Genomic DNA, 23,551 nt, shown 5'->3' with positions numbered 1-23,551 from the left:
ATTTGTAGATGATCTTCTCCTTTTGATAGGCAGTGCATTGAATAAAGGTCGCTTCATGCTGCTTCCCGCAATTTGGACAAAGGGGGTCATCACTTGCACATTCATTTCGGCCATGGCTCCCACCGCAACGGGAGCAGCGCAAGGCAAGTCGACAAGCGCTAGCCACATGGCCGAAGCGCTGACATTTGGTGCATTGGCGCGGTTTTTGAATATACTCGTACACACGATATCTTGTGTAGCCGAGAATGACGTATTGCGGCGCAGATTCTGTCGCAAATACAATCCGGATGTTTTCTGAATTGCCAAGCCGGCGGACAGATTTGATTGGAGCTCTCTGTAGTAGCGCAGAGTAAATCTCTGATTGAGAAAGATCCAGGGGGACACCCTTGATGACACCAACACCGCAGTTGCTGGGACGAGGCTCATAGGCTTGAACGGCAACTCCAGCTATGCTTGTTAATTGCAGAAGGCGTTCTGTAGCGTGCGCTGTACGGGTGTCAACTGCCAGAAGGTTTAGACGCTCGTTAGGGCGAACTTGAAGAACACCGTCTGGAGCCACAGATTCAAATCCTTGTCTCAATGTCAGTGGATTAAAGCGGGTAATGCGGTGTCCAGAATCCACTGGCTTGATGACAACTGTAAGGTTGTGCCTAGGCGTTTGAGTTACATTGGGAGTGTCGACACTCAAAAGTGACCGCTTTGAGCTGCGACGACGCTTGGAAGGCACTTGAAAAAATTTCTCAGACCCTTCTCCGGACTTCGCAGTGGTGTCCATGTAGATGATGGTAGACGAATCTGACGAATCAGAAAAATCATCCTGACCTGAAGGTAGCGGCAGATCACGGCTTAAGTTGGAAGCTTCAGGGATGCGATGTCCATGGAGGTCTGGATATGCTGGTCCTGACGCAGCTGGAGCAGATGGGTAGCTGCAGGGCACCAGGTGTGAGGTAGCAGGTAGGGCTTGCACAGCAGGTATGACCAGCTGAGCTGGGCCTGACGGAATGTCAGGAGAACATTCAGGTGTTGAGACCGGGTGCGGCACCGGCGGAGCCGCACCCACCGTCGGAATCATACCTCGATGTTGCAGTGCAGGTTACTTGAACAGAAGTGTTCAACACCGATCACAAAACATCCACAAAGATTAGCAGAGACGAGCGGGCACAGCCCGACAGCTCCCTGACTTCTTCGTCTTTCGGAAGCAAAGAAGGTGCGCCATCTTATGCGTGGCGTTAAAGAACAGATCTTCGTCGGCCTTGTACGTGACCCTCCATGTTCTGTGGCTGATTTTAAGAAGGAGGCGACAAGTATGGAGCGTGCCCTACAACAGCGATTCGTACAATTTGATCGTTCTGCGAACATCACTGCTGTGGACTTCCGCTTGCCGATGAACGGCAACGAGAGTGGCGCCCTTCGCGAGCTTGTCCGAAGCATCGTACGTGAAGAACTGCAAAACTTGCCCTTTCTCGAGCAACACCCGCGTGTTGGAGGCATCTCGGATGCTATACGTGAAGAGCTCCGGCAAGCAGTGCCATCAATGCCATCCCCCCAGCCGCCTGCGCCGCACGTCATGTCCTACAGCGACGTGTTGCGTACCCCTGCGCCAGCACCGCCGGCACCCTACAGGTCCGCTCCTCTCGTCCGTCCGGCACCCCGACATCAGGCTCCGGCTGATGCACCCGACACTCGACCACCCGTTCGCAAAGCACACGTGTGGCGTACGCCGAAATATTTACCTCTCTGCTTCCACTGCGCCGGAGCCGGACACGTACTGCGCCACTGTCCATACCGTCAGATGGGCTTGAGCGGATTCTCACCGGATGCCCTTCGGCCGCGCTATGGTGAACGACCTCGGGACATCGACCAGTACCTCAGCTCCAACGTTCCACCTGCGTCCCCACCGCGACGCCAGTCCTGGTCGCCATCGCCGCGACAGTTTTCCTTCAACCGGCGTGCTTCCTTCAGGCAGTCCCCAAGTCCGCGCCGGGAAAAGTGAGGACGGCGACTCTCGGAGGTAGAGCCGCCGTCGATGAGCACTACGACCAACATCCTGCATTCGCCGATTCGATCGAACATTCCGACCTCCGACCCCCCGCACCCTACCAGCAGTCCCACCACTTTCCGACGATCGCCGCAGTTTTCCACCTATGCCCCCAATCGACGCACCGAACGACCAACGAGTCCGACGACCTCCCGACGATCACAGGAGCTTACCTTCGACGGATTCGACGCACTGAACGACCCGTCAGTCCGACGATCCGTGATACGGCGCACTTCGTCGACGGTTAGCTTCTTTCCGCTGAGATACCGATCGTCGTTGACAACCACCATACGACTGCCTTGTAGATACCGGCGCTGATTTTTGCGTTATGAGTCGTGGCCTTGCTACAATCCTACGCAAAGTCATGACTCCTTGGCACGGCGCGCCGATAAGGACAGCCGGAGGGCATGTGCTGACGCCGCTAGCAGTGTGCTCCGCCCGAGTCGAGATTCGCCACGTAACTTTCTCTTGTTGCTTTGCTGTGCTGGCGGAGTGCTCCAAGGACCTGATCCTCGGTCTTGATTTTCTTCGAGAAAACGGCGCAATCATCGACCTTCGTGACCTCTTGGTGACTTTTTCGACCCAGCGCGCCGTTTCCGACGACTACACAGCAGACAGGCCAGTTTTCCAGGTATACGATGATCATGTCACACTACCTCAACGCACCAGTATGTTTGTTACAGTGCACTGTGACAACTCTCCCGCCCTTCAAGGCCTCGCGGAAATGAATGTGAATTTATTGTTGAGCCTACAAGTCTGCGTCGCTCGTGGGGTCTTTTCCTTGAGTGATAAGCGAACTGAACTGCTTTTAGCGAACTTTAGCGCCGAATACTGCCATTTACCGCAAGGGGCAGCCATAGGCTACTTTGATGAAGTCAGCGAGCCCTCAGTCCACTGCGCCCTATCGTTGCTCAACAAGAACCCTCCCGAGAGCACTGGCCATACAGTTCGAACTGACGTGAATCCTGCTTTGCCTTTCGACCGGAAACGGCGCCTTCAAGCAATTCTTGACTCTTACCATGACTGCTTTGCCGTCACGTCCAAGGTGGGACAGACGTCAGTAGCAAAGCATCGCATTATAGTTGACCCCACCGAAAGCCCTATCCGCCAACACCCCTACCGAGTGTCGACTAAGGAACGCGAGGCTATTCGGGCGCAAGTTGTTGAAATCCTTCGCGATGATGTGATCCAACCGTCCACAAGCCCATGGGCCTCGCCTGTTGTGCTAGTCTCTAAAAAGGATGGAACACTCAGATTCTGCGTCGACTACAGGAGGCTCAACAAAATTACAAAAAAAGATATCTACCCACTGCCTCGAATCGACGACTCGTTCGACAGACTCCGCCATGCCCGATACTTTTCATCGCTCGATCTACGCAGTGGCTATTGGCAGATCGAAGTCAATGAACATGATCCTGAAACGACGGCCTTCATTTCTCCTGACGGCCTCTACGAATTTAATGTGCTTCCCTTTGGTCTGTGCTCCGCCAACGCGACCTTCCAAAGACTGATGGACACTGTCCTAGCCGGCCTCAAATGGCAGACGTGCCTCTTCTACCTTGACGACGTCGTCATTTTCTCTGCGACTTACGACGAGCATCTCAACCGCTTGACGGCCGTCCTAAATGCCATCCGCGCGGCCGGCCTCTCACTAAAACCGGAAAAATGCCACTTTGCATTCCAACAGCTGAAGTTTCTGGGCCATGTCGTCAGCGCTGAGGGTATTAGCCCTGATCCAGAGAAGACGACAGCCGTAGCTGCTTTTCCGACTCCTACTGATAAAAGTTCTGTTCGACGGTTTTGGGGCCTCTGTGCATATTACAGACGCTTTGTCCATGACTTTCCCGGATAGCCGAACCACTGATTCGTCTAACAAAGGACGAGCAACCTTTCATCTGGGCCGACGAGCAGCAAAGGGCTTTCGAGGAGCTTCGCACACGCCTTCAAACAAAGCCCATACTTGGCCACTTCGACGAGGAGGCGGATACAGCATTGCATACCGACGCCAGTAACGTTGGCCTCGGAGCAGTTCTCGTTCAGTGGCAAGATGGTGCTGAGCGGGTCATTGCTTACGCCAGTCGCACCCTCTCTCGTGCCGAAGCGAATTATTCTACGACCGAAAAGGAGTGCCTTGCAATTGTGTGGGCGGTGACCAAATTTCGGCCGTATTTGTACGGTCGGCCGTTTAGAGCCGTCAGTGATCACCACTCTCTCTGCGGGCTAGCAAACCTTAAAGATCCTTCTGGCCGCTTAGCCCGCTGGAGTTTCCGCTTGCAGGAGTTCGACGTCACTATTGTGTACAAGTCCGGCAAGAAACACAGTGACGCTGAATGTCTATCCCGAGAGCCCGTTGTGTCGTATGACGGTGCAGGCAGGGCAATTTTTTCTTATTTCTTTTTTAAGCCCAAACTAATATCTGTCTATCCCGAGCCCTTATCCCGTGTTCTTCACTTGAAACAGATGACTCCGTTTTTCTCGGCGCTCTCACGACGCCTGATCTCGCTCAACAACAGCGAGATATGACACCGAACTGCGGCCCCTCATCGATTACCTCGAGGGAACCGCATCATCGCCACCTCGCCTTTTTACGCGCGGCATGTCGTCGTACTGCTTGCGGGACGGCGTCCTTTACAAGAAAAACTACGCTTCCACAGGCATTCAGTACCTGCTGGTGGTCCCAACGCCGCTCCGTTCCGACGTTTTGCAGGCATGCCACGACGAGCTTTCTGCAGGCCATCTCGGATTCTCACGGACCTTGGCTCGCGTACGACGAAAGTACTACTGGCCCAAGCTTGTTGCTATTGTCCAGCGCTATGTTAAGACGTACCCTGATTGCCAACGTCGGAAGACGCCGCCTGTCAAGCCGGCCGGTCTCCTGCAGCCTATTGGTCCTCTTCGAGTACCCTTTCACCAAGTCGGTATGGACTTGCTCGGGCCGCTTCCTATGTCATCATTGGACAACCGCTACATTATAGTCGCCACTGATTACCTCACCCGCTATTGCGAAACCAAAGCTCTTCCCAGCGGCACTTCTACTGATATTGCGAACTTTTTCATCTTTAACCTAGTCCTTCGTCATGGTGCCCCTGCGGTCGTTTTAACTGACAGAGGCACTGCATTTACTTCAGCTCTAACCCAGGAAGTTATGCGGCTCAGTGGCACTTGTCATCGCAGAACAACAGCTTACCATCCTCAGACGAATGGCCTTACTGAGCGACTCAATAAGACCATCGCCGATATGCTTTCAATGTACGTCGATGACGACCATAGAACTGGGACCAGGTACTACTGTATGGAACATTTGCGTATAATACCGCAGTCCAGGAAACGACCCGCTTCACCACGTTTCGTTTGGGATCTTTAAGACATCCTATCTCTCCTTATATTTCCGTGGTTTTCCTAACTAATCATTGCTCAGGAAGCAACTGCAGCCGAATTTTTTCGTAATTACACTTATCTGCATGCATTTGGATAATGAAAAATAATTGCGCTGCAAATTTCAATTATTTAATATTTATTTCTGCAAATGTTACTCGTATAGAAAAATGTCGTCGAAAGAAACAGCGGCATACGTGTTTAATTACTTTAATCTCTTCCAAAAAGAAAAAAAAAACAATTAAAAGGGATGGATGGTTGACTACATGCAGTGCGTTTTATCTGCTCACTTTCACTCTGCCCCGGAGAGAGGCCCCATTTCAATATAGATGTTATTGAAATGTTATACACTTTACCAATGACAACACTTAGGGACCTCCGAGTCCTGTTTGACGTTGCACTTCATAGCCGCGCCTTGATGTTGTTATTTTTTACACATAAATTTAACCGTGGTGTAGTTAAAATACGGTACGCCCTGTGCGCTACAAGCGTTTTTCTCTGGGGTTTTGACAAATTTATCAACAAAAGCGTATCAAATTCCTGTGTTGGCGATTCATCTCGTCCTTGGCCCTCTTTGCGCAAAGCCAACCAAACGCGAAAAATATTCACTATGGTTAAAATCACGAAATTAATTATGAGATTTCAAAAATAGAAAAATGTGATCTCAGTAGTGAAGAGGAGGTGCGCAGCATTAAGATAAATTTCCCGCTGATTCTAATGTCAGAGCGCATCTCACGCCGACTGCGCCAAGTGCGGTCAGTTCATTTTTTTTTTGTTTGTTTGGCTTCTCCGTCGTTTGCATTCGCAGGCCACGTGTATCCGTGTTGGAAAGAACGTGGCAACAGCATGATGTCCAGAACAAGAAGAACGTGTGTTTATTGAAGCGTGCCGATTATATAGCCCGCTAGTGATAACAGGCAGCTCGCACCGCGCATGTCAGCGACAGAGACGCACCGTCATATACGTGCCTGATACACCACGTGTTTCGATAAGAATGGCTTTGTTATTTTACAGTTTCTTGTTGCCACGCAGAATACAGAAAATGTAATTCGCCAGTTTCTGCGCAACAAGTATTTGAATTATTTACAACTTTAGTTCAAAAACATTAGCGTGAAGAATGTAGCTCTAGTATACTGTCGTCTTTGTGACAGATCTGGCACAGCAATTTTTTTTCTTCGTGCGCAAGGGTCTGTACAGGGGGCTGAATCGGAGAGCAGGAACCGTTAAAGAGAGGAGTTCTCATTGGTTTCTCCAAAGTAAACCCTTACTTCGAACAAGACTGAGGATGCCAACAACGCTGTTAGTCCTTGACGACGAAATAGATTCCGCAAACTTCACTCCCCCCCCCCTCCCCCCCCCCCTCCCCGCCTTCGTGAACTGCTACAGCGATCAAAACTTTTCTGGATACAGCAGAAAGACATATGCGCAATTTGAAGTCCTCACCAAACTGCTCCAACCATCTCGACCTTTCCCAAGGTCACACTACGGAAATTAATAAGATCACTCTTACACGAGCAATGCACCCACCCACCCCCCTCCCTCAGCCTGTTCGATTGGCCGAGTTTATGGCTCTAGCATTATTTGAACTCGCCTGAATAGGTAACTTTTTTTATTGATTTTGCCACTCAGATGCCTTCCTCAGCATATAACGGTGTGTGTGCTATTCTCTGGTCAGTTTCGCGCGAATATTTAATACGAAGCATTCAGTCTGGACTGCCCTTATAATGTCATGTATTGTATGAAATGGAGGGAAGGTACTTAAGCAATATCGAAAAAAAAACATTCGTGCTTACTGTCCCGTACTTGCACAAAATGACATCGTATTGTAGACTAAATAAACTGCGTTATTCACTGCTCACATTGAAGCATTGTTTGCGACATCGACTAGCTATAACGTGTGTTTAAGGATTTCACAGAGGAATTGCACGGATTGATTCAAAGCTAATGCAGATGGAAAATCGTGATAGAACTGTCATCGTAATAACGAGAAAAGTATTTCCGGTTCGGTTTCCTACTCCAAACTGAGTACATGGAAAGTCCTCGCGAGCTTGATTTCATCAATATTACGCATGAAAGTTTTTCGGTAGAAAATTTTGTTACTAGTATGCGACGCCGAGCAAACGGCGTAAGGACTAAAACAGCAACCTTTTGAATACGCAATGGGCGAAGAGTTCAGCGACTTCGTATGGAAGTCTGTAGTAAGAAATAACTGTCGATATACCCATTTTTTTTTATAGAAAACGAAGTTGACCCAAATTGGAGTACCATGCTTTCTCACGCGAAAGAAATTTTGTTCAAAGCAAAAGACATCCGCCTTTTCACTCGTTCGTGCTTAATCTACCCTAATGTATACTACATACGCAATGAAAATAGACCTTTCAATCTTTTTTAGTTTAGACGTTCCAAAACAAATCTAAAGTCAGTGAGAAGGAGCAATATGAAAGAAGAATGCAGATTTCGTAGCCAGGGAAGCTACCCTGAGAGGATGATTTATCACTGATTCATAAAAGAGTAAATAAGTTGACCCGAAATGCCTTGAGATTGAGGTTAAACAGCGCTCCTTCTCGTAAGGCAGTGGTTGGTTTATGGGGTGTGATTGCCTGTGGCTCGCTTTATCCGCTAACTTACCCGCTTGCGAGCGGGACGCTCATCCTTCATGGTGTCAGATCTTCCGGGGCGTCCGGGTCAGCGCTCTGCTTGGAGGGAAGAAAAGTGGAGACGCTGTGGAATGATTGGGGCCACTGGGTTCACTGGGGTCGAGACACTATTAAGAACTTTTGGACACACGAGTACGTATATAAAACAGCTTCCTGAATACTAAGTAGCCTTAGAGCAGATAAGGGTAATAGCTTCTGTTAACAATGCGCTCCATCAGAACATACTTAGCTCTTTCTTGAAAGCCCGCTTCAAAATGTCCCCGGAGTCTTTTCCGAGACCATACTGTTCTCAAATTGTCTTCTCATTGAGCATAATGTTATTGTGATTTCCACACCGCAAAACAAAAAATTTCCAATAAGCTTGTCGGGATGTGCTTTGTAAGACCACTGTAAGGTCAGTCTCAGAATGTGATTGCACTGTTTGGGATCCGCCATCTCTACAAGGCAAACAAAAATTAGAGCGTATACAGAATATGGCTGCATGCTTTGTCACTGGAAATTACGAACGGAAGTTCAGGGCTGCAAGAATAAAGCAAGAATTAGATTGGGAGCTGCTGGACGTTAGACGACGAAAATTACGACTACAGTGTTTTGATAGTGCATACCATTCACTCATAAAGATAGAAAGCGGTAATTATATTAAGCGCCCTTAGTATGTCTCTGACCGTACGGATCATCATTTAAAAGCGCGCGAAATTTTTTGCCGTACAAACTTATTTAAGGCGCCATTTTCCTTAAAACAATTTTTGAGTGGAACCAGTTGCCTCGCGATGTTGTAAGCGTTGTATCGAATTGCGTATTCTTTCCGATGTTGAGTTGAGTGTTGGCTGTGGCTCAGAGTATTCCTTTTCTCGATGTTCATTGCTTTTGAGTGTTTTGTGTATGATGTATTTCAATGCAATGTGGCACGAGCTCGCGTGTCCTTGGTCTGTTTTTTTTTTACTTTCTATCTCCCTGCCCATTGTAATGACTGCGGGCGCTCTGTGTACTGAATAAATGAATGAATGTATTATTCGAGGTGAGATGTTCACTTGTAGGAAGCACGGTCACTATTCAGGAAGCTCTAAGGAGACTCACCTTTTACCTGCCGTGTTTTAAGCACAAAGACTCTCAACCAAAGTTAACTGCAAGAAGAAAAAATAATCGGAGTTCGAAAAGTAACGCCACAGCATAGTCGCTATATTCAGAATATACTGAGCTTTATATTAGAATAGAGAAACTGATGCATGATTGACTTTCAACGCAGAATAAAGAAAGCAATGCATGAGAACTAAACCCTTTTTAAAAGGTTCGTGACTGAGAATTTTCTACTAAGCTTTGTATTCGGACACTTGTAGGGCATCCTTTAACCCTGCGGGTACATAACGAGCACATGGCTTGGCCCAGACCGTGTGCTGCGTACCCCTTGGGTACTAAACATCTGACACAGGGCGCACATGTTCGAGAGGAGAAAATAGCAGGTAAATCTCTACAACTATACAACTCGCTCTACAACTCGCGCCCGGGTGCCCGCAACTAGACTTCCAAAAATGCCTATTACTGAATGAGATTTTTCTTTTTTCGCATGATTGCAGTGCCAAGATTACCGGTGTCCGCACGCGCCCCAAACGGTACATATCTCAATACCTAATTTTATGGTATATTGCTTATCTGATCTTGTCGCTCAAGTTAATGAATCGAACAACGAATGAAAATAAAGCATAATGTGCCTGTATTATTTACCCGATCGGTATCATTTCATTTTGAAAAAAACTTTCCCCTAAAGTTTTGGAGCCAAACTTAGAGTGATAAGCATTTAATGGCTATACCATTGCTTTTCCTTGTAAAGAAAAACCTTAACTAGCAGTTAGAGGAAACTTGTAAAGAAAGCTATATATACCAAGGAGCTGTCAGCCTCCGAAGCTCCTGTAATAATATTTTAACACGTGGCGTTCTTCAGCTCTTTCGGCAACGAATAAAAACTGAGAAATCAAAAGCCAAAATAGATGACCCTTAATTCTCAAAAAGATTACAACAAAACGTAAAACGTAAAAAAAAAAGTTGACCCGCCAACTGCCAGTCCCGTAATCAGGGTGGCGACACCAGTCCAAAGCTCTATTAAATCTTTCGGCTGAGAGTGGAAAGTTTGTTGGAGTGGGCCAACTTCAGTTTTGGTGATCTGTCAGAAACAAGCCGCGGCAATTATGGGCGTCGCCATGGAAACTAGTTCCAGTCTTTTCTAAAGCTTACTACAATGTTTTTAAGCCCCTTAGCTACCAGAGGAAGTGCGGCTTAAAGTAACGACTTAGCTTTGCGGCGTATTCGCGCTGCAACAAGCTTCTATCTCTTCTTGTGCGGTATTGGCTTACGCTTCATTTTCGATGACGGGGCAGAGAATGTGGCGAGAAAAGCGGCAACAAGCACTTTGCCAAAACGAAATTCCTGCTTTTGTCAGTCTGTTTCTATAGTCGTCAAAAATCTCGAAGTAAAGCCGCGGTCAGGAACCTCCTCACAACCCGGTTTCTTTTTGAACTCCAGTGGAGCCCTCAAGACCTCGCTGAAGAAAAAAGCTCGTAAAAAGCGAAAACAAAGGTTCCTCCTGTATTGCAGAGATTTTGGTCCTCAGGTTTGCCATAACCGCACAAATTTCTGGCTGAAAATGAAACGTTTTTCGCCTAAAACTTTTGACTGAGGTTGTATGCTTGTTGCCTTTCGCAGTTAGGTGTTCTTAGCTGACATTGGAGCAAGAAATATTGGCACTTTTAACACAGCGGCAAAAAGTTAAAACATTTTGTTCAAGTTCTTTTATTCTCTCCATTTCTAAATGCACAGGAACATAGTCTTACGCTAGAAATGCTGCTAAGGTAATCCCACTCTTCTTACAGCCAGCTTTGTATGTGACGCATTACAAATAATTAATTACTTTTAATAAGCTACATTTTGTAATTTAAGTGCAAATTGCATTTCGAAGGTGTTCATTGTGAGTAATTGAATCTCTTTTTCTATAATCGAAAACAGGTAGCAGTTAAATTTTTCCACAAACAAAATTTAATCAACCCTACAGTATAGAGATCCTTAACTTGGCAGCCAACAGTCGTGCTTGTGAAGATGTTACCTCCGCGACAGAGATAACGGACTGCTGCGGAGAACCATTGTGTGCAGTGATGTGCAGGACACGATCGGCTCTGCGCAGTCCCTTGCGGCAGTAAAAAATTGGCAGTGAGAAACGCGGTGAGAAATTCTATAATAAAACGAGCTGGTAATTTCTGCTGCGGAAAAACAGGAACTAAATATCATCGTCAGACAAAGAAAAGACTGATATCTCAGGCCGCAGTATCTCAGTTTTAGAAGAATACGCCAACATTGAAATTCATATGTTGGTGGTGACAGGATACAGGGTTGCCTTCTAATATCTTTATGGAGATAGGACTCGGAAGGATATGAAGGCGAGAACTGCTCGGCGGCAATAGCGTCAGCGTCTGTGCGAAGCCTGCGTCTGCTAGGTTGTGTTTGGGGTGACTTGACTTTCCGCTCTCCTCCTGTCCCTCTCCTCCTTTCCATTTATAGGGGAGAGGAGGCCGGACGAAGAATCACTCCCATCATCATGACCATCAGACAGACTACGCTCACTGCAGGGCAAAGGCTTCTCCCATGTCGCTCCAACTAACCCTGTCCTTCGCCAGTTGCGGCCACCGTATCCCCGCAAACTTCTTAATCTCATCCGCCCACCTAACTTTCTCGGGCCTCCTGCTACGCTTTCCTTCTCTTGGAATCCACACCGTTACCCTTAAGGACCACCGGTTATCTAACCTTCGCATTACATGCCCTGCCCAAGCCCATTCCTTCCTCTTGATTTTGACTATAGGATGTCATTAACCCGCGTTTGTTCCCTCACCCACTCCGCCCGCTTCCGATATCTTAACGTTACACCTATCTTTTTTTTTCCGTAGCTCACTGCGTTGTCCTTAACTTAAGCTGACTCCTTGTTATCCTCAATGTTTCTGCTCCATAGGTGAGTACCGGTAAGATACAGCTCTTCTATACTTTTTCTCTTAATAGATATTGGTAAACTGTCATTCATGATCTGAGACAGCCTGCCATATACGCTGCACCCCATTCTGTATAACTGTAAATGACTGAGAAGAAATGGCCCGGACAGTAGCTAGCTGGCTTGCAAATTATTCAGCCTCCTGAAGAACTAGATGCACAAAAATGATGCTTGGAGGAGCCATTCTTTCCAACATTTCTCGAGAACGGCAACCTTGGTATCACAATTCGTACCGATAAGTCTGTTTGAATCAACCACCTGCCAGTGCTGTAGTGCATCGCTTAACCACTGCGCCACTCCGCCTGTAGGGGTACGTATATTCGCTGAGGTATCTGAATGTGGCACATTTCGCGCAGCTGCGTAGTCAAAACAGGAGCAGAATCAACAGAATCACAATATATATGTGAATGAATCAAACAGAATGAACACAAAATTGGAATGGAATAAAAACTCGAACAGATTGGCGAGTGAAAGGAGCATGCTATCTCATTTCCCCCGCATCATTCGAATTCATCGTCCATAAATTTTTTCCGAGTGCCATTACCGTTTTTCGCGGACAGAAAACCTATAGAGATGCGTTTAGTTGGCACAGCTGGCAACACTTGACGTCCGAAATTACGGTGCGAGTTCGAAACGTTTCGAACATTTCATTGATTTCGTACGTCCACGAGAACTAACACTTGGGAGTGTAGGAACAATTACACGAATAAGAATTTGAAGTGCGCACGAAGATCAGCCCATTAATTAACATGTTCAAGCAACATTCACCGTTCTGTATAATTGGCACACAATTACAAATGATAATGTTTTCCTTTGTGTTATGCAATCTTCGCTACTTGCCGACGAATGAATGAAGCTACTTGTTCAGGTCCTAAAAAGCTGGGAAAGGTCACATCTTTCGCTGCTTCTGTAGTTAGTGTTTCAAGGCTTTTTGTGCAGTGCTTCCACAAGGATCAACAGTTTAGCTGCACCGCAGAATTCCGAGCTTCTCTTGAAAGCCGAGGATGGAAACAGACTCAGCGGCGTTAATGATGTGTTACGTAAGCGGCTCCTAGCGGGACGAAAATTGCATCCGCTTCCCATTCACGAGTGGAGTGAATAAAGCAATATAGAAAGAGCCAGCACTTTGTAGCGTTTTCCAGGGTAGCCCACCCTGTGGGTTCCCAGGAGCCTCGAGCCCTCGTGGACGCTTAGCGAGTCAAAGTAGTCTAAAAACTTCCTCAATTAATTTTCCTCTATAATGGTGTGCGTCAGCAAAGCCTCTCCAATGTTTCAGGAGCTTTTTGAAACTTACAGCGTCCAAGTTTCCTTCGGACGATTTCTCAACGACTGAAGGCTGTGGTCATCCCAACGAGAGTTTTAGGCTCAAAAGCGCTCTACTGCGTGCCAGCTAACTGCTCATGATTTTACTAGCTGGGCAAATTAGATCGCGCCACTATGATTGAATTTCTTGGCGGTCCCACTAAATAGGGCCGCTTTACTTGATAGATTTCGTAGCGTCTGCGCTTTTGTGGGATGAAGGGCACATGAATTTGAACTCGTAAACCATTTTGACTAGAATGCTGTTACTTTATTTATTTATGTTATTTTATTTTATTTTGCCCTCAATGCCTTGCAGGCATTTCAGACGGGAGTGGGCAGAAAATATAGTACAAACAATGGAGAAAAAGGAAATGGGTACATAAAGATTAATCCTGTGTATACAATGTTAACTGAGACAAAAATACATTAGTACAGAACAAAATCGTCAGAGTTTATACAACACCAGCCAAAGCTTTGCGAAAGTTATTTACGTTAGTAATAGATCCAATTTCATCAGGAAGATCGTTCCATTCCTTAGAAGTACGGGGAACAAACGTGCGTAAGAAAGAAACTGTTTTGCTTAAGGGGATGGCAATTTTGTTGGGATGATCAATGCGGCGTGATAATAGGGTTAAGAAAGAAATTATTGTGTAGGCTGGAGTGATAATATAACTTGTGAAATAGAGTTAGCCGGCAAATTTTTCGTCGCGAAGCCAATGACTGAAGACTAAGGTTAGCGTTCATTTCCGTTATGCTAGCTCCTCGGTTATAGTTAGAAAGAATGAAGTGAGCGGAGTTATTTTGAACACGTTCAAGCGAAGTAATTAAGTAGACATGGCTGGAATCTCAGACTTCTGTTGAATATTCTTGCTTCGGACGTATTAACGTTTTATAAAGAACTGATTTCAAAGAACAACGTGCGCGAGAAGAATTACATCGCAGATAACCTAAAGTTTTATTAGCGTTATTACTCTTTCTCTTGAGTAATTTCTGGCTATACGGATAAGGAACAACGCTTCGCAGAATTGCCAGATTCGTAAAACGGAAAGCCGTATTTCATTAACTGTAATCTTTACCGCTTACCCTTCTAAGCTGCGCATAGAAACCATTGTAGAGTAATCAGAATTTCTTGTCTGTTTTCAATGAGGAAGTCAAAGTTGAACTCAAGTTCAGTATGTGATTTATCTAATGAGGGGACATCGGTTTAAAAGGCTGAGCTTATAATTCGCTCTAGGGAAATGCATCGCAAAAGCGTTCATTTAGGCACTCGGTGCCCTTCTTATTCTTGGTGACCCAATTTAACCATGCAAACAATTACAAGTTTTCGGATCCGCGGAAACGAAAATAAAAGAAAACATTTTGTTCTAAAAAGTAATTCACGTCCACTGCTAGAGGATGAATATAGGGCATTGAGGAAAGGAACAGGTCGCCTGAGGAAGGTACTACACAACACCAAAAACCTGTAGTTCACAAACGAATTATGTGATGTTCCCTCGCGCCTGGCCGCACTTTGCTCTCTGGTAACATTTTAAAGCAGGCAGTGTTTCTATATCCCATTGGCTCCCAGCTCTGGCGAACATTGTTAGACCCTGAGGAGGAATAGGACGTCGAACTTATTCAGAACATAATAGGATTACGAGTGAGGCACGTTGTCTCCTACAAAGCTTGCTGAAGGGCACCTAGTTGATTCATCGTGCACGTAATTAAACCACGCAAGAGTGCGCGGGTCACGTTGGCGGAAAAATGGTCTTGGTAGTCAAGAGAGCGGACACGGTGCTGCCGTTATCGACTAAGCACTGCGCTTCATCCAGCCTACTATCTAGCTACCTCAGTGCGCAGTTAGCGCATGAGAAACAACGAATATTCTTCGCCCTGAGTGATGTGTAGAGTGTCAACTGCAGTGGCATTTCTCCGCGCTCGTTTTTTTAGTCCATTTTCGAGCAAGCTGCCTACAGCATCAATTTTCTCTCGACAATATTGCCTGGACGAAGTGCTACCTGCCTAACTAAGGGTTGACACGGATAAAAGGAGTCTTATTGGGGATTTATGTGGCTATAGCGTACGCATAGCTATCCGGAGAATGAAATAAGCGTGTTAAAGCGAAATATTATTTTTGTGCTAATTTCTGTCTAGGCGTTCGTTTTCGATTCTTCTTTCGAACCTTGAAATCACTTTCAGAGTGTTCATTCTGCTGTAAGGAATCTTCATAGGAAAAAAATGAAGCGGCGATTCTGAAAGAAAAAAAGCTCATGCAGTGCGTATCGGCCGTGTAGTTTGTGGCGAAACAAACGAGCATAATGAGGGTCTAAATTTATTTTCTTGCTACTGCGTGCTGACACAAAACAGAAATGCTATGCTAATGCACATGCACAAAAAGGTGCAATATAGATGATATTCGTTAAAAAGCATGTTTAAAGTTTAAAAAAAGAGAAATACTGCAGACACGTGGCTCTAAACAGTGCACCAAAGGAAATTCAGTAAAATGTTTGAATAAAATTCAGGCATAGTTCTTTGTAATAGTGAGCGGTGGCAATCACAACCTGACGTTAGTTATGTGGTTCTTTTTTTCGACTGCATGATCCCTCCGTGCATACCTTATTACTTCCGTGCTATATACCCTGGTTAAATTTTTATCAACTACGCTTACGCTGTCTTGACCTCTCGATATTATAATAATGAATACAGAACACTAGTCAACAAAGAAAGAAGATAAAGAGAAATTGAAGGATACCATACTCCCAGAGCGTACACCAAATATGAAAAAAATAATTAGCAATTACGATGTGCCACATTTAAAAAAAAATTTCCCAAGGAATGCATGAAATTCAGTGGTATCAAATAGCTGAAAAAGTATGCTAAAGCATAAATGCGTTTTTCTTTCATGAAATTTACTTTATCTATTACCTTTCTAAGAAAGCGAGTTGGGGTTTGCTGCCCCAGCGGCTAGCGCCGATGAAGGAGAGGAAGAAGACAGAAGACGAAGCTGACGAAGCTCGGGTGCGCGCTTGCGAACGCATTTGTTTAGCCTATTTCAATTACACATCTGAGATCCTTTCATTTATTTCCTAATTGCTATTATTATCATGATTATTTTATTTTTCCCCACCATTATTTTCTTGTTTAACATTTTGTCACCTATCAGTTGCCGCCTGTGTCTTGGCCAATCCCCCGCAGTGGGTATGCGCCATTATCTAGAGGACAACAACAACAACAACAGCCGGCCTGCTGAGAAGCACTGCTGGAACAAGGACTGTGGCCGTTGACACTACCTGTGCGAGTCCCCACATTACACCATTATTATTTTTCTTGCTTTCAATCGAAAAGTAAATCATGCTTCATTGACGAAGAAGTTTTTTAAAGTCATGAATTTGTGAGCTTCTAGTGTTGACTTTGTGTGTTGGAAGTTGCCTGTTTCGTTTTCCTTGGCTCCTGTTGATTCAAGTTTTGATTCAGGCCGGCGTTAATACTTGTTGCTAATATTTCTTTATATACAAATATTTGCCTGGTCGGCACCAGCTGGCTTGCCTACGCACCAACAAGCACGGTGTGCTGAAAAGTGGTAGTAAATGTGCACGTGAAAATGCAAAGGGTAACAAAAAGTTAGTTTATTAACCCAGTCGTATTTCGAGCTATGATCATTTGGAGACCATTCAAGAATCCTCGGTATCTTTTCAGTAGTTCCGGTCTTCAACGAGTGCTCCTACCATGCCTTGTGACCTGCACCCTGTTTTCGACCAAACTCCTGAATCCGGCTAGGAACAAAATCCTTCTTCTGACCGCCGAGTCACTGTTGTTGATTTAGGCGGCTGTAAGTTCCGTCATATCCGTAAGTGCATTTCATTTTCTGTATCTTTAAAATTTACCCCCGCAGGGAGGCATCTGCAGCATGCAGACGTTGGTGAGTGGCGACACCACGGGGTTAACCCGAGCATCCGCAGGGACAACCCCGCAGGGGATGATGGTGAACAATGCGTCACCACGGACCCGAGCATCCGCGCTTAGCCGTGCGTGGCATCGCCGTGTCCGGGGAAAAGGGAATCCTGGTGGTTGAGCCGATGCCGAGCGTTTGGACCCTTAAGGCCCCTCGGCGGAGGCAACACACCACTTTGACCCCAGCTTCCTGTAGACGGCACCTCCGGCCTGACCCAACCGGGGGAAATCGGCAGTCACCTTTTCCTGTCCTCCCCTCTATCTTTGACTTTCCTATTTCCTTCCTTACAACTTTCCTGTATTCTCCTCTCTTCTTAGTTTTTTCCCTTTTTTTCCTGGCGGCGAGGGTTAACCTTGTGTGGCCAACTAACCTGAGTTGCGTCATATTGGGTTATAGTTGAGGTGTACAGCTGGCGTGGGCAGGACTTGCTCGCAAGTTCCTGTCCCGTCCCCTCGTTGGGCTCCATGGTGGGTGGCTGGCACCACGGCCGAACAACACATATTTTTCATGGCTCTCCCCTTTTCCAAACCAGATCGCCCTCATAAAAGAGGGCGGAACGAGGCAACTGCAGAGTTTTTCGAAAAACCGAAACCATTTCCAAAATTTCACGTTCTTCATAGCGAAGAAACTGAAAAAACCGCAAGAACCATGTCCCCATTCTTAGTTGCAAAAAGTCTAACTGAGGCCTTGGGTCCCGGGTACAAACTGTCTAAAATGCCAAGTGGTGACCTGCTCCTTGAACTCAGAGACACTGCCCAGTACTCAAAACTTTCCAGCCTAGTGTCCATCGGGGAAATCCCTGTATCAGTTACAGCACACCGATCTCTGAACACCGTCCGTGGTGTGATATCCGAAGCAGATTTCATTCACCTCACCGAGGAAGAGATGCTTGAAGGCCTCAAAGAACAGAATGTCATAAGTGTGTATCGTATCAAAATAAGAAAAGACAACAAAGAGATACCTACAAAGCACCTAGTACTGACTTTCAACTCAAGCACACTCCCCGAATCAATAGAAGCTGGCTACCTCAAAATAAATGTCAGACATTACATCCCAAACCCACGCAGGTGCTTCAAATGTCAAAGGTACGGTCATGGGTCTCAAAGCTGCCGTGGCCACGAAACTTGCGCTAAATGTGCATCAAAAGAACACGCTTCCGACAACTGTGAAGGAGCAGCACCTCGCTGCGCAAACTGTGAAAGCGATCATCCCGCCTATTCGAGGTCATGTCCATCGTGGAAAAATGAAAAAGAAATTGTTACAATCAAAACAAAACAGAATATCACATTTAAGGAAGCGCGACGACTGTTTTACGCAAAGAACAGCTTCAACTTTTCCACAAAAACAAACTTTGCTGATGTGGTGCGCAGGGGCGGCGCACCACACAGCACTCCGGCATCTGCCCAGGCCACCTTCACGGAGCCTGTGGCAGTGCCATCAACGCCCCAGGCAGAGACAGTGAACGCTGCTCTGCCATCTCCAAAGCAGGGAGCGCCGGCTCACGGGTCGGCACCCCGCAGGACTTCCCCCCGTCGGGGGAGGCCCGACACCAACACATCCGCGGCTTCGCGGTCCTCCAGCACCTCTGGTGAGGTGATGGATACAACTCCCACTCCGCCCGCTTTGCAGCGGCGGACCGGCTCTCTCGAGCGACGAAAAGATAGAACCCCGGTAACGGGCCCAGAACAGTAAACTTCTTCCGTTCCATTCCCACCCAAAAAAAACAAAAAAAAACAACAAACATGACATTCGTGGTTCAATGGAACTGTAGAGGAATGTTGAGGAACTACAGTGATATAACACATATTCTAGGGTCAGTGATGCCTCTAGCTCTATGTCTCCAGGAGACCAATCTTGGTCCACAACATTCAAATATCTTAAAACATTATACAACTTTTAGGCGTGATCGCGAATATGCAAATAGACTCTCGGGAGGCGTCGCAATCGTCATCCAAAGCGGCGTCCCGGCTCAAGAAATCAAACTGAAAACAAAACTTGAGGCGGTTGCGGTTAGCGTCATCAGCTACAAAACCATAACAATATGTTCTGTATATCTTCCCCCACACATCACATTAACATGCCAAGATCTAGAAGGCCTGATCGACGAACTGCCGGAGCCATTTCTGGTAGTTGGCGATTTTAACGCTCACTCTCCGTTTTGGGGAAGCGAACGCTGTGACTCTAGAGGCCAAGCGATCGAAGATTTTATACTCTCGAATAACGTCTGTCTTTTAAATACGGGAAAAGCCACATATTGCTGCCCAAGCTCAGCAAAAATGAGCTCTCTCGATTTAGCTTTCGCATCACCATTACTTTTTAACGATTTTAAATGGGATGTTTTAAATGACCCCATGGGCAGCGATCACTTACCTACCATCATCAGCCTCTCATCGTCTACTCCAATCATCCCCACAAGACCACGGCGCTGGAAAATTCACCTCGCCGACTGGTCACTTTTTACAAAAAGTGCCACACTAGAAAAAGAATTTTGTGACCACCTCAGCACAGATGAAATTAATGAGAAGTTTACTGAATGCATAATATCGGCCGCAACACTCGCTATACCACAAACAACAGGACTTGCACAAAAGAAGCACAAAGTGTGGTGGACAAAAGAATGCACATTAGCAAAAAAACAACAAAACAAAGCCTGGAGCGCTCTGCGTCGATATCCCACTGCAGAGAACTTACTTACCTTTAAGAAGGCAAAAGCCAGAGCGCGGTATGTGCGAAGGAATGCTGAGAAAACCTCTTGGCAGAAATATGTCTCCTCAATAAACAGCTCAACAACATCAAAGAAAATGTGGGAAAAACTTCGTAAATTTACTGGTGACCATACCCCTTTTACACTTCCTCTCTTGACAGCACCCGGGACACAAACATCTTTAGAAGAACAGGCCAACATTTTGGGCGAGCATTTTGCTGAGATCTCAAGCTCATCGAACTACACAAACACATTTCAGAAACACAAAGCAATAGCTGAGAAACAAAGATTCCCATCCGGAGCAGGTATACATGAGGATTACAACCAGCCTCTCACACTACAAGAAATAAATAAGGTATTATCTTCTGGAAAAAAGACAGCACCAGGACCAGACAACGTGCATTACGCTATGCTTGCACATCTCTCCGAGGCTGCTGTAGAGGCACTGTTAAAATTCTTTAATAAAATCTGGATAACTGGAAATATACCTGACGAGTGGAAAAAAGCAGTCATAATACCTTTTCTCAAACCCGGAAAACCACCAACAAGTCCTAGCAGTTACAGACCAATAGCCCTCACCAGCTGCATTGCTAAATCTTTCGAAAGTGTAATAAACATTAGACTAACCTTCGTACTTGAATCTCGGCAACTACTAGATAAACACCAATGTGGGTTTAAGAAAACATGCTCCACCACAGATCATCTTGTCCGCCTAGAAAACACCATCCGGGAGGCGTTCATCCACAAGCAGCACTGTATTGGGGTCTTCTTCGACTTGGAGAAGGCCTACGATACTACGTGGAAGTTCGGCATCCTCCGTGACCTAGCAGAGCTAGGTATCCGCGGCAGGATGTTGAACTGCTTGAACGACTTCCTGACTAACCGCACATTCCGAGTCCGCCTAGGAGCAACTCTCTCCATGACTTTTACCCAAGAGAACGGCGTACCCCAGGGGTGCATTCTAAGCACGACACTCTTCATAGTCAAAATGAATTCCTTAGCTAAAGTAATACCCAAGTCCATAATGTATTCAGTTTATGTAGATGACCTACAAATAGCATGCACGTCCTCCAGTATATCAACCTGTGAGAGACAAATACAAATCACACTAAATAAACTAGGTTCTTGGGCAGACAGAAATGGATTTAAATTTTCCCCTCAAAAAACAGTAGCTGTCCTTTTCTCGTTGCGACGAGGCCTACAGGTCGATCCCAGTCTATACCTGAATCACACTGCGCTACCAATTAAACAAGAACACAAATTTTTAGGCCTAACTTTCGACAAGAAACTCACATTTCTACCACACATTAACAACCTTAAAAAGAAAGCTTCTCAAGTCCTCAATATCTTAAAAGTGCTCTCACGGAAGCGGTGGGGGTCCGATAGAGCAAGCCTTTTACAAATATATCGCTCTCTGGTGCGCTCCAAGCTGGACTACGGGTGCATAGTATATGGTTCGGCAAGAGCATCCTACTTAAAAAGATTAGACCCCATTCATAATCTTGGTCTGCGCCTATCATCTGGAGCATACAGAACGTCACCAGTAGCCAGCCTATACGTTGAAACTAATGAGCCCGCTCTTGAGGACCGAAGAATCGCACTAACATGCACATACGTCTTAAAAATCCGTTCTCTTCCGAAACATCCCTGCCATCCGGTTGTCACCAAGTGCCCATCTAAAAGATTATTCATCAACAAACCACATTCTATCAGACCATTACTATTGCGCTTTGAAGACAAATGTGAAGAGCTAACAGTACTAGACTGCTTACCGAATATTGCACAAAGGAATGAACATTTACCACCATGGTACAGCCTGCCTTCAGTGTGTGACCTCACAATGACACATTTAGATAAAAAGCAAACGCCAAATGAGTACATATTACAGGAATTCTTTGCACTACAAGAAAAGTATGACACCTACATTGAATTTTATACCGATGGCTCAAAAACAGAAAGACACGTTGGAAGTGCAGTAATCCAAGGAAAAAATAAACAGATAATGCGACTACCAGACTGCGCATCGGTTTTTACTGCTGAGTGTTATGCCATCTTTGTAGCTGTAGATAAAATAGTAAGAGAGAATATCAAAAATAGCATCATTTACACCGATTCCCTGAGTATGCTTAAAGCACTGCACTCCAGAAATGCAGCTGAACCTATAATAGGAAACATCATACATAACATAGTTAAAATCACAAAACAAAAGCATAACATTAAATTCTGCTGGGTTCCTAGCCATGTTGGAATCGTAGGTAATGAAAAAGCAGATGTATGCGCTGCACAAGCCCGGAATGGCCAAATAAAACAAGTGAGCATACCGCACAGGGATTGCTTAAAGTTTATCAACAGTAAACTCAGAAATAAGTGGCAGGCCGCATGGCAAGATCACGTAAACAACAAATTAAATTCTGTGAAACCAATTTTAGGGGAATGGCAATCATGTAGGCATCAAGAACGTTTTACCGAAGTTATTTTATGTCGGCTCCGCATTGGACACACCCACCTCACGCACAGCTTTCTACTAACCAAACAGAACAAACCTCTTTGTGACATGTGTGGTGCTGAACTCACGGTGAACCACATTTTAATTTCATGTATCAAACTAGAAGAACTAAGAAAGAAATATTTTACAACATTTTACAGGGAAAGCATCCCATTACACCCCATGCTACTCTTAGGTGATTTAGCACTGGTTAACATTTCATGTATTTTTAGGTTTCTCAAGGAAGCCAACGTTTTAAACAAACTCTAAGTATTTTTAAAAAAAAGCTTCACCATTGACAAAAACTCTTACCTTGTGTTTGGCGCATCATAGCCTCAGATGCTTTTGCGCCAATAAAATCAATATAACTAACTAACTAACTAACTTTAAAATTTCAGTGCCTAAATCATGTGCGTGCTTGTGTTGCTCTGCGCACAGATAACTTCAGTGCCTAAATCAAATGCGTGCTTGTGTTGCTCTGCGCACAGATAACTTCAGTGCCTAAATCAAGTGCGTGCTTGTGTTGCTCTGCGCACAGATAACTTCAGTGCCTAAATCAAGTGCGTGCTTGTGTTGCTCTGCGCACAGATAACTTCAGTGCCTAAATCAAGTGCGTGCTTGTGTTGCTCTGCGCACAGATAACTTCAGTGCCTAAATCAAGTGCGTGCTTGTGTTGCTCTGCGCACAGATAACTTCAGTGCCTAAATCAAGTGCGTGCTTGTGTTGCTCTGCGCACTGATAACTCGTTTCGAACTCAAGCTTTCAGAATAGGGCATAGGTCTTTCACGTCAGTTTCATTTACAAACCGCGCACCTAATATTCCATTCAAACCAAGCAGAAAAAGTCCTTCTCTCTACACTATGTACATCTGCGTTAGCTGAAATTAATTATTTTTCTGCCATCTAGTAAGCATACAAACGTAGAGAAGGGAGTTGCTTGTTATTGCTTACACAAAAAATTGAAAAAAAATTTTTTGACAAAAATTGACAAAAATTTATTGCTGAATGTTTAGGTTTAACAATATTTCTTTAT

General features: G+C 45.5%; 1 protein-coding gene across 1 annotated transcript; it reads left to right on the top strand.

Annotated features, from left to right (window-relative positions):
* The first annotated feature begins 7,572 nt into the window (after positions 1 to 7,572).
* On the top strand, positions 7,573 to 19,480 carry LOC149346581 (uncharacterized). The gene is made up of 3 exons (XM_089541381.1): positions 7,573 to 7,611; positions 17,271 to 17,297; positions 17,727 to 19,480. The coding sequence occupies exons 1-3, from the start codon at positions 7,573 to 7,575 to the stop codon at positions 19,020 to 19,022; spliced, it is 1,362 nt and encodes a 453-aa protein (XP_089397507.1). The 3' UTR covers positions 19,023 to 19,480.
* The last annotated feature ends 4,071 nt before the right edge of the window (positions 19,481 to 23,551 follow it).

This window comes from Amblyomma mixtum, chromosome 4, assembly GCF_055824585.1.
Source record: "Amblyomma mixtum isolate Tamu chromosome 4, ASM5582458v1, whole genome shotgun sequence".
NCBI lineage: Eukaryota > Metazoa > Arthropoda > Arachnida > Ixodida > Ixodidae > Amblyomma > Amblyomma mixtum.
The sequence above is the reverse complement of the archived record's forward strand: the minus strand, read 5'-3'. Positions and strand labels throughout refer to the sequence as shown.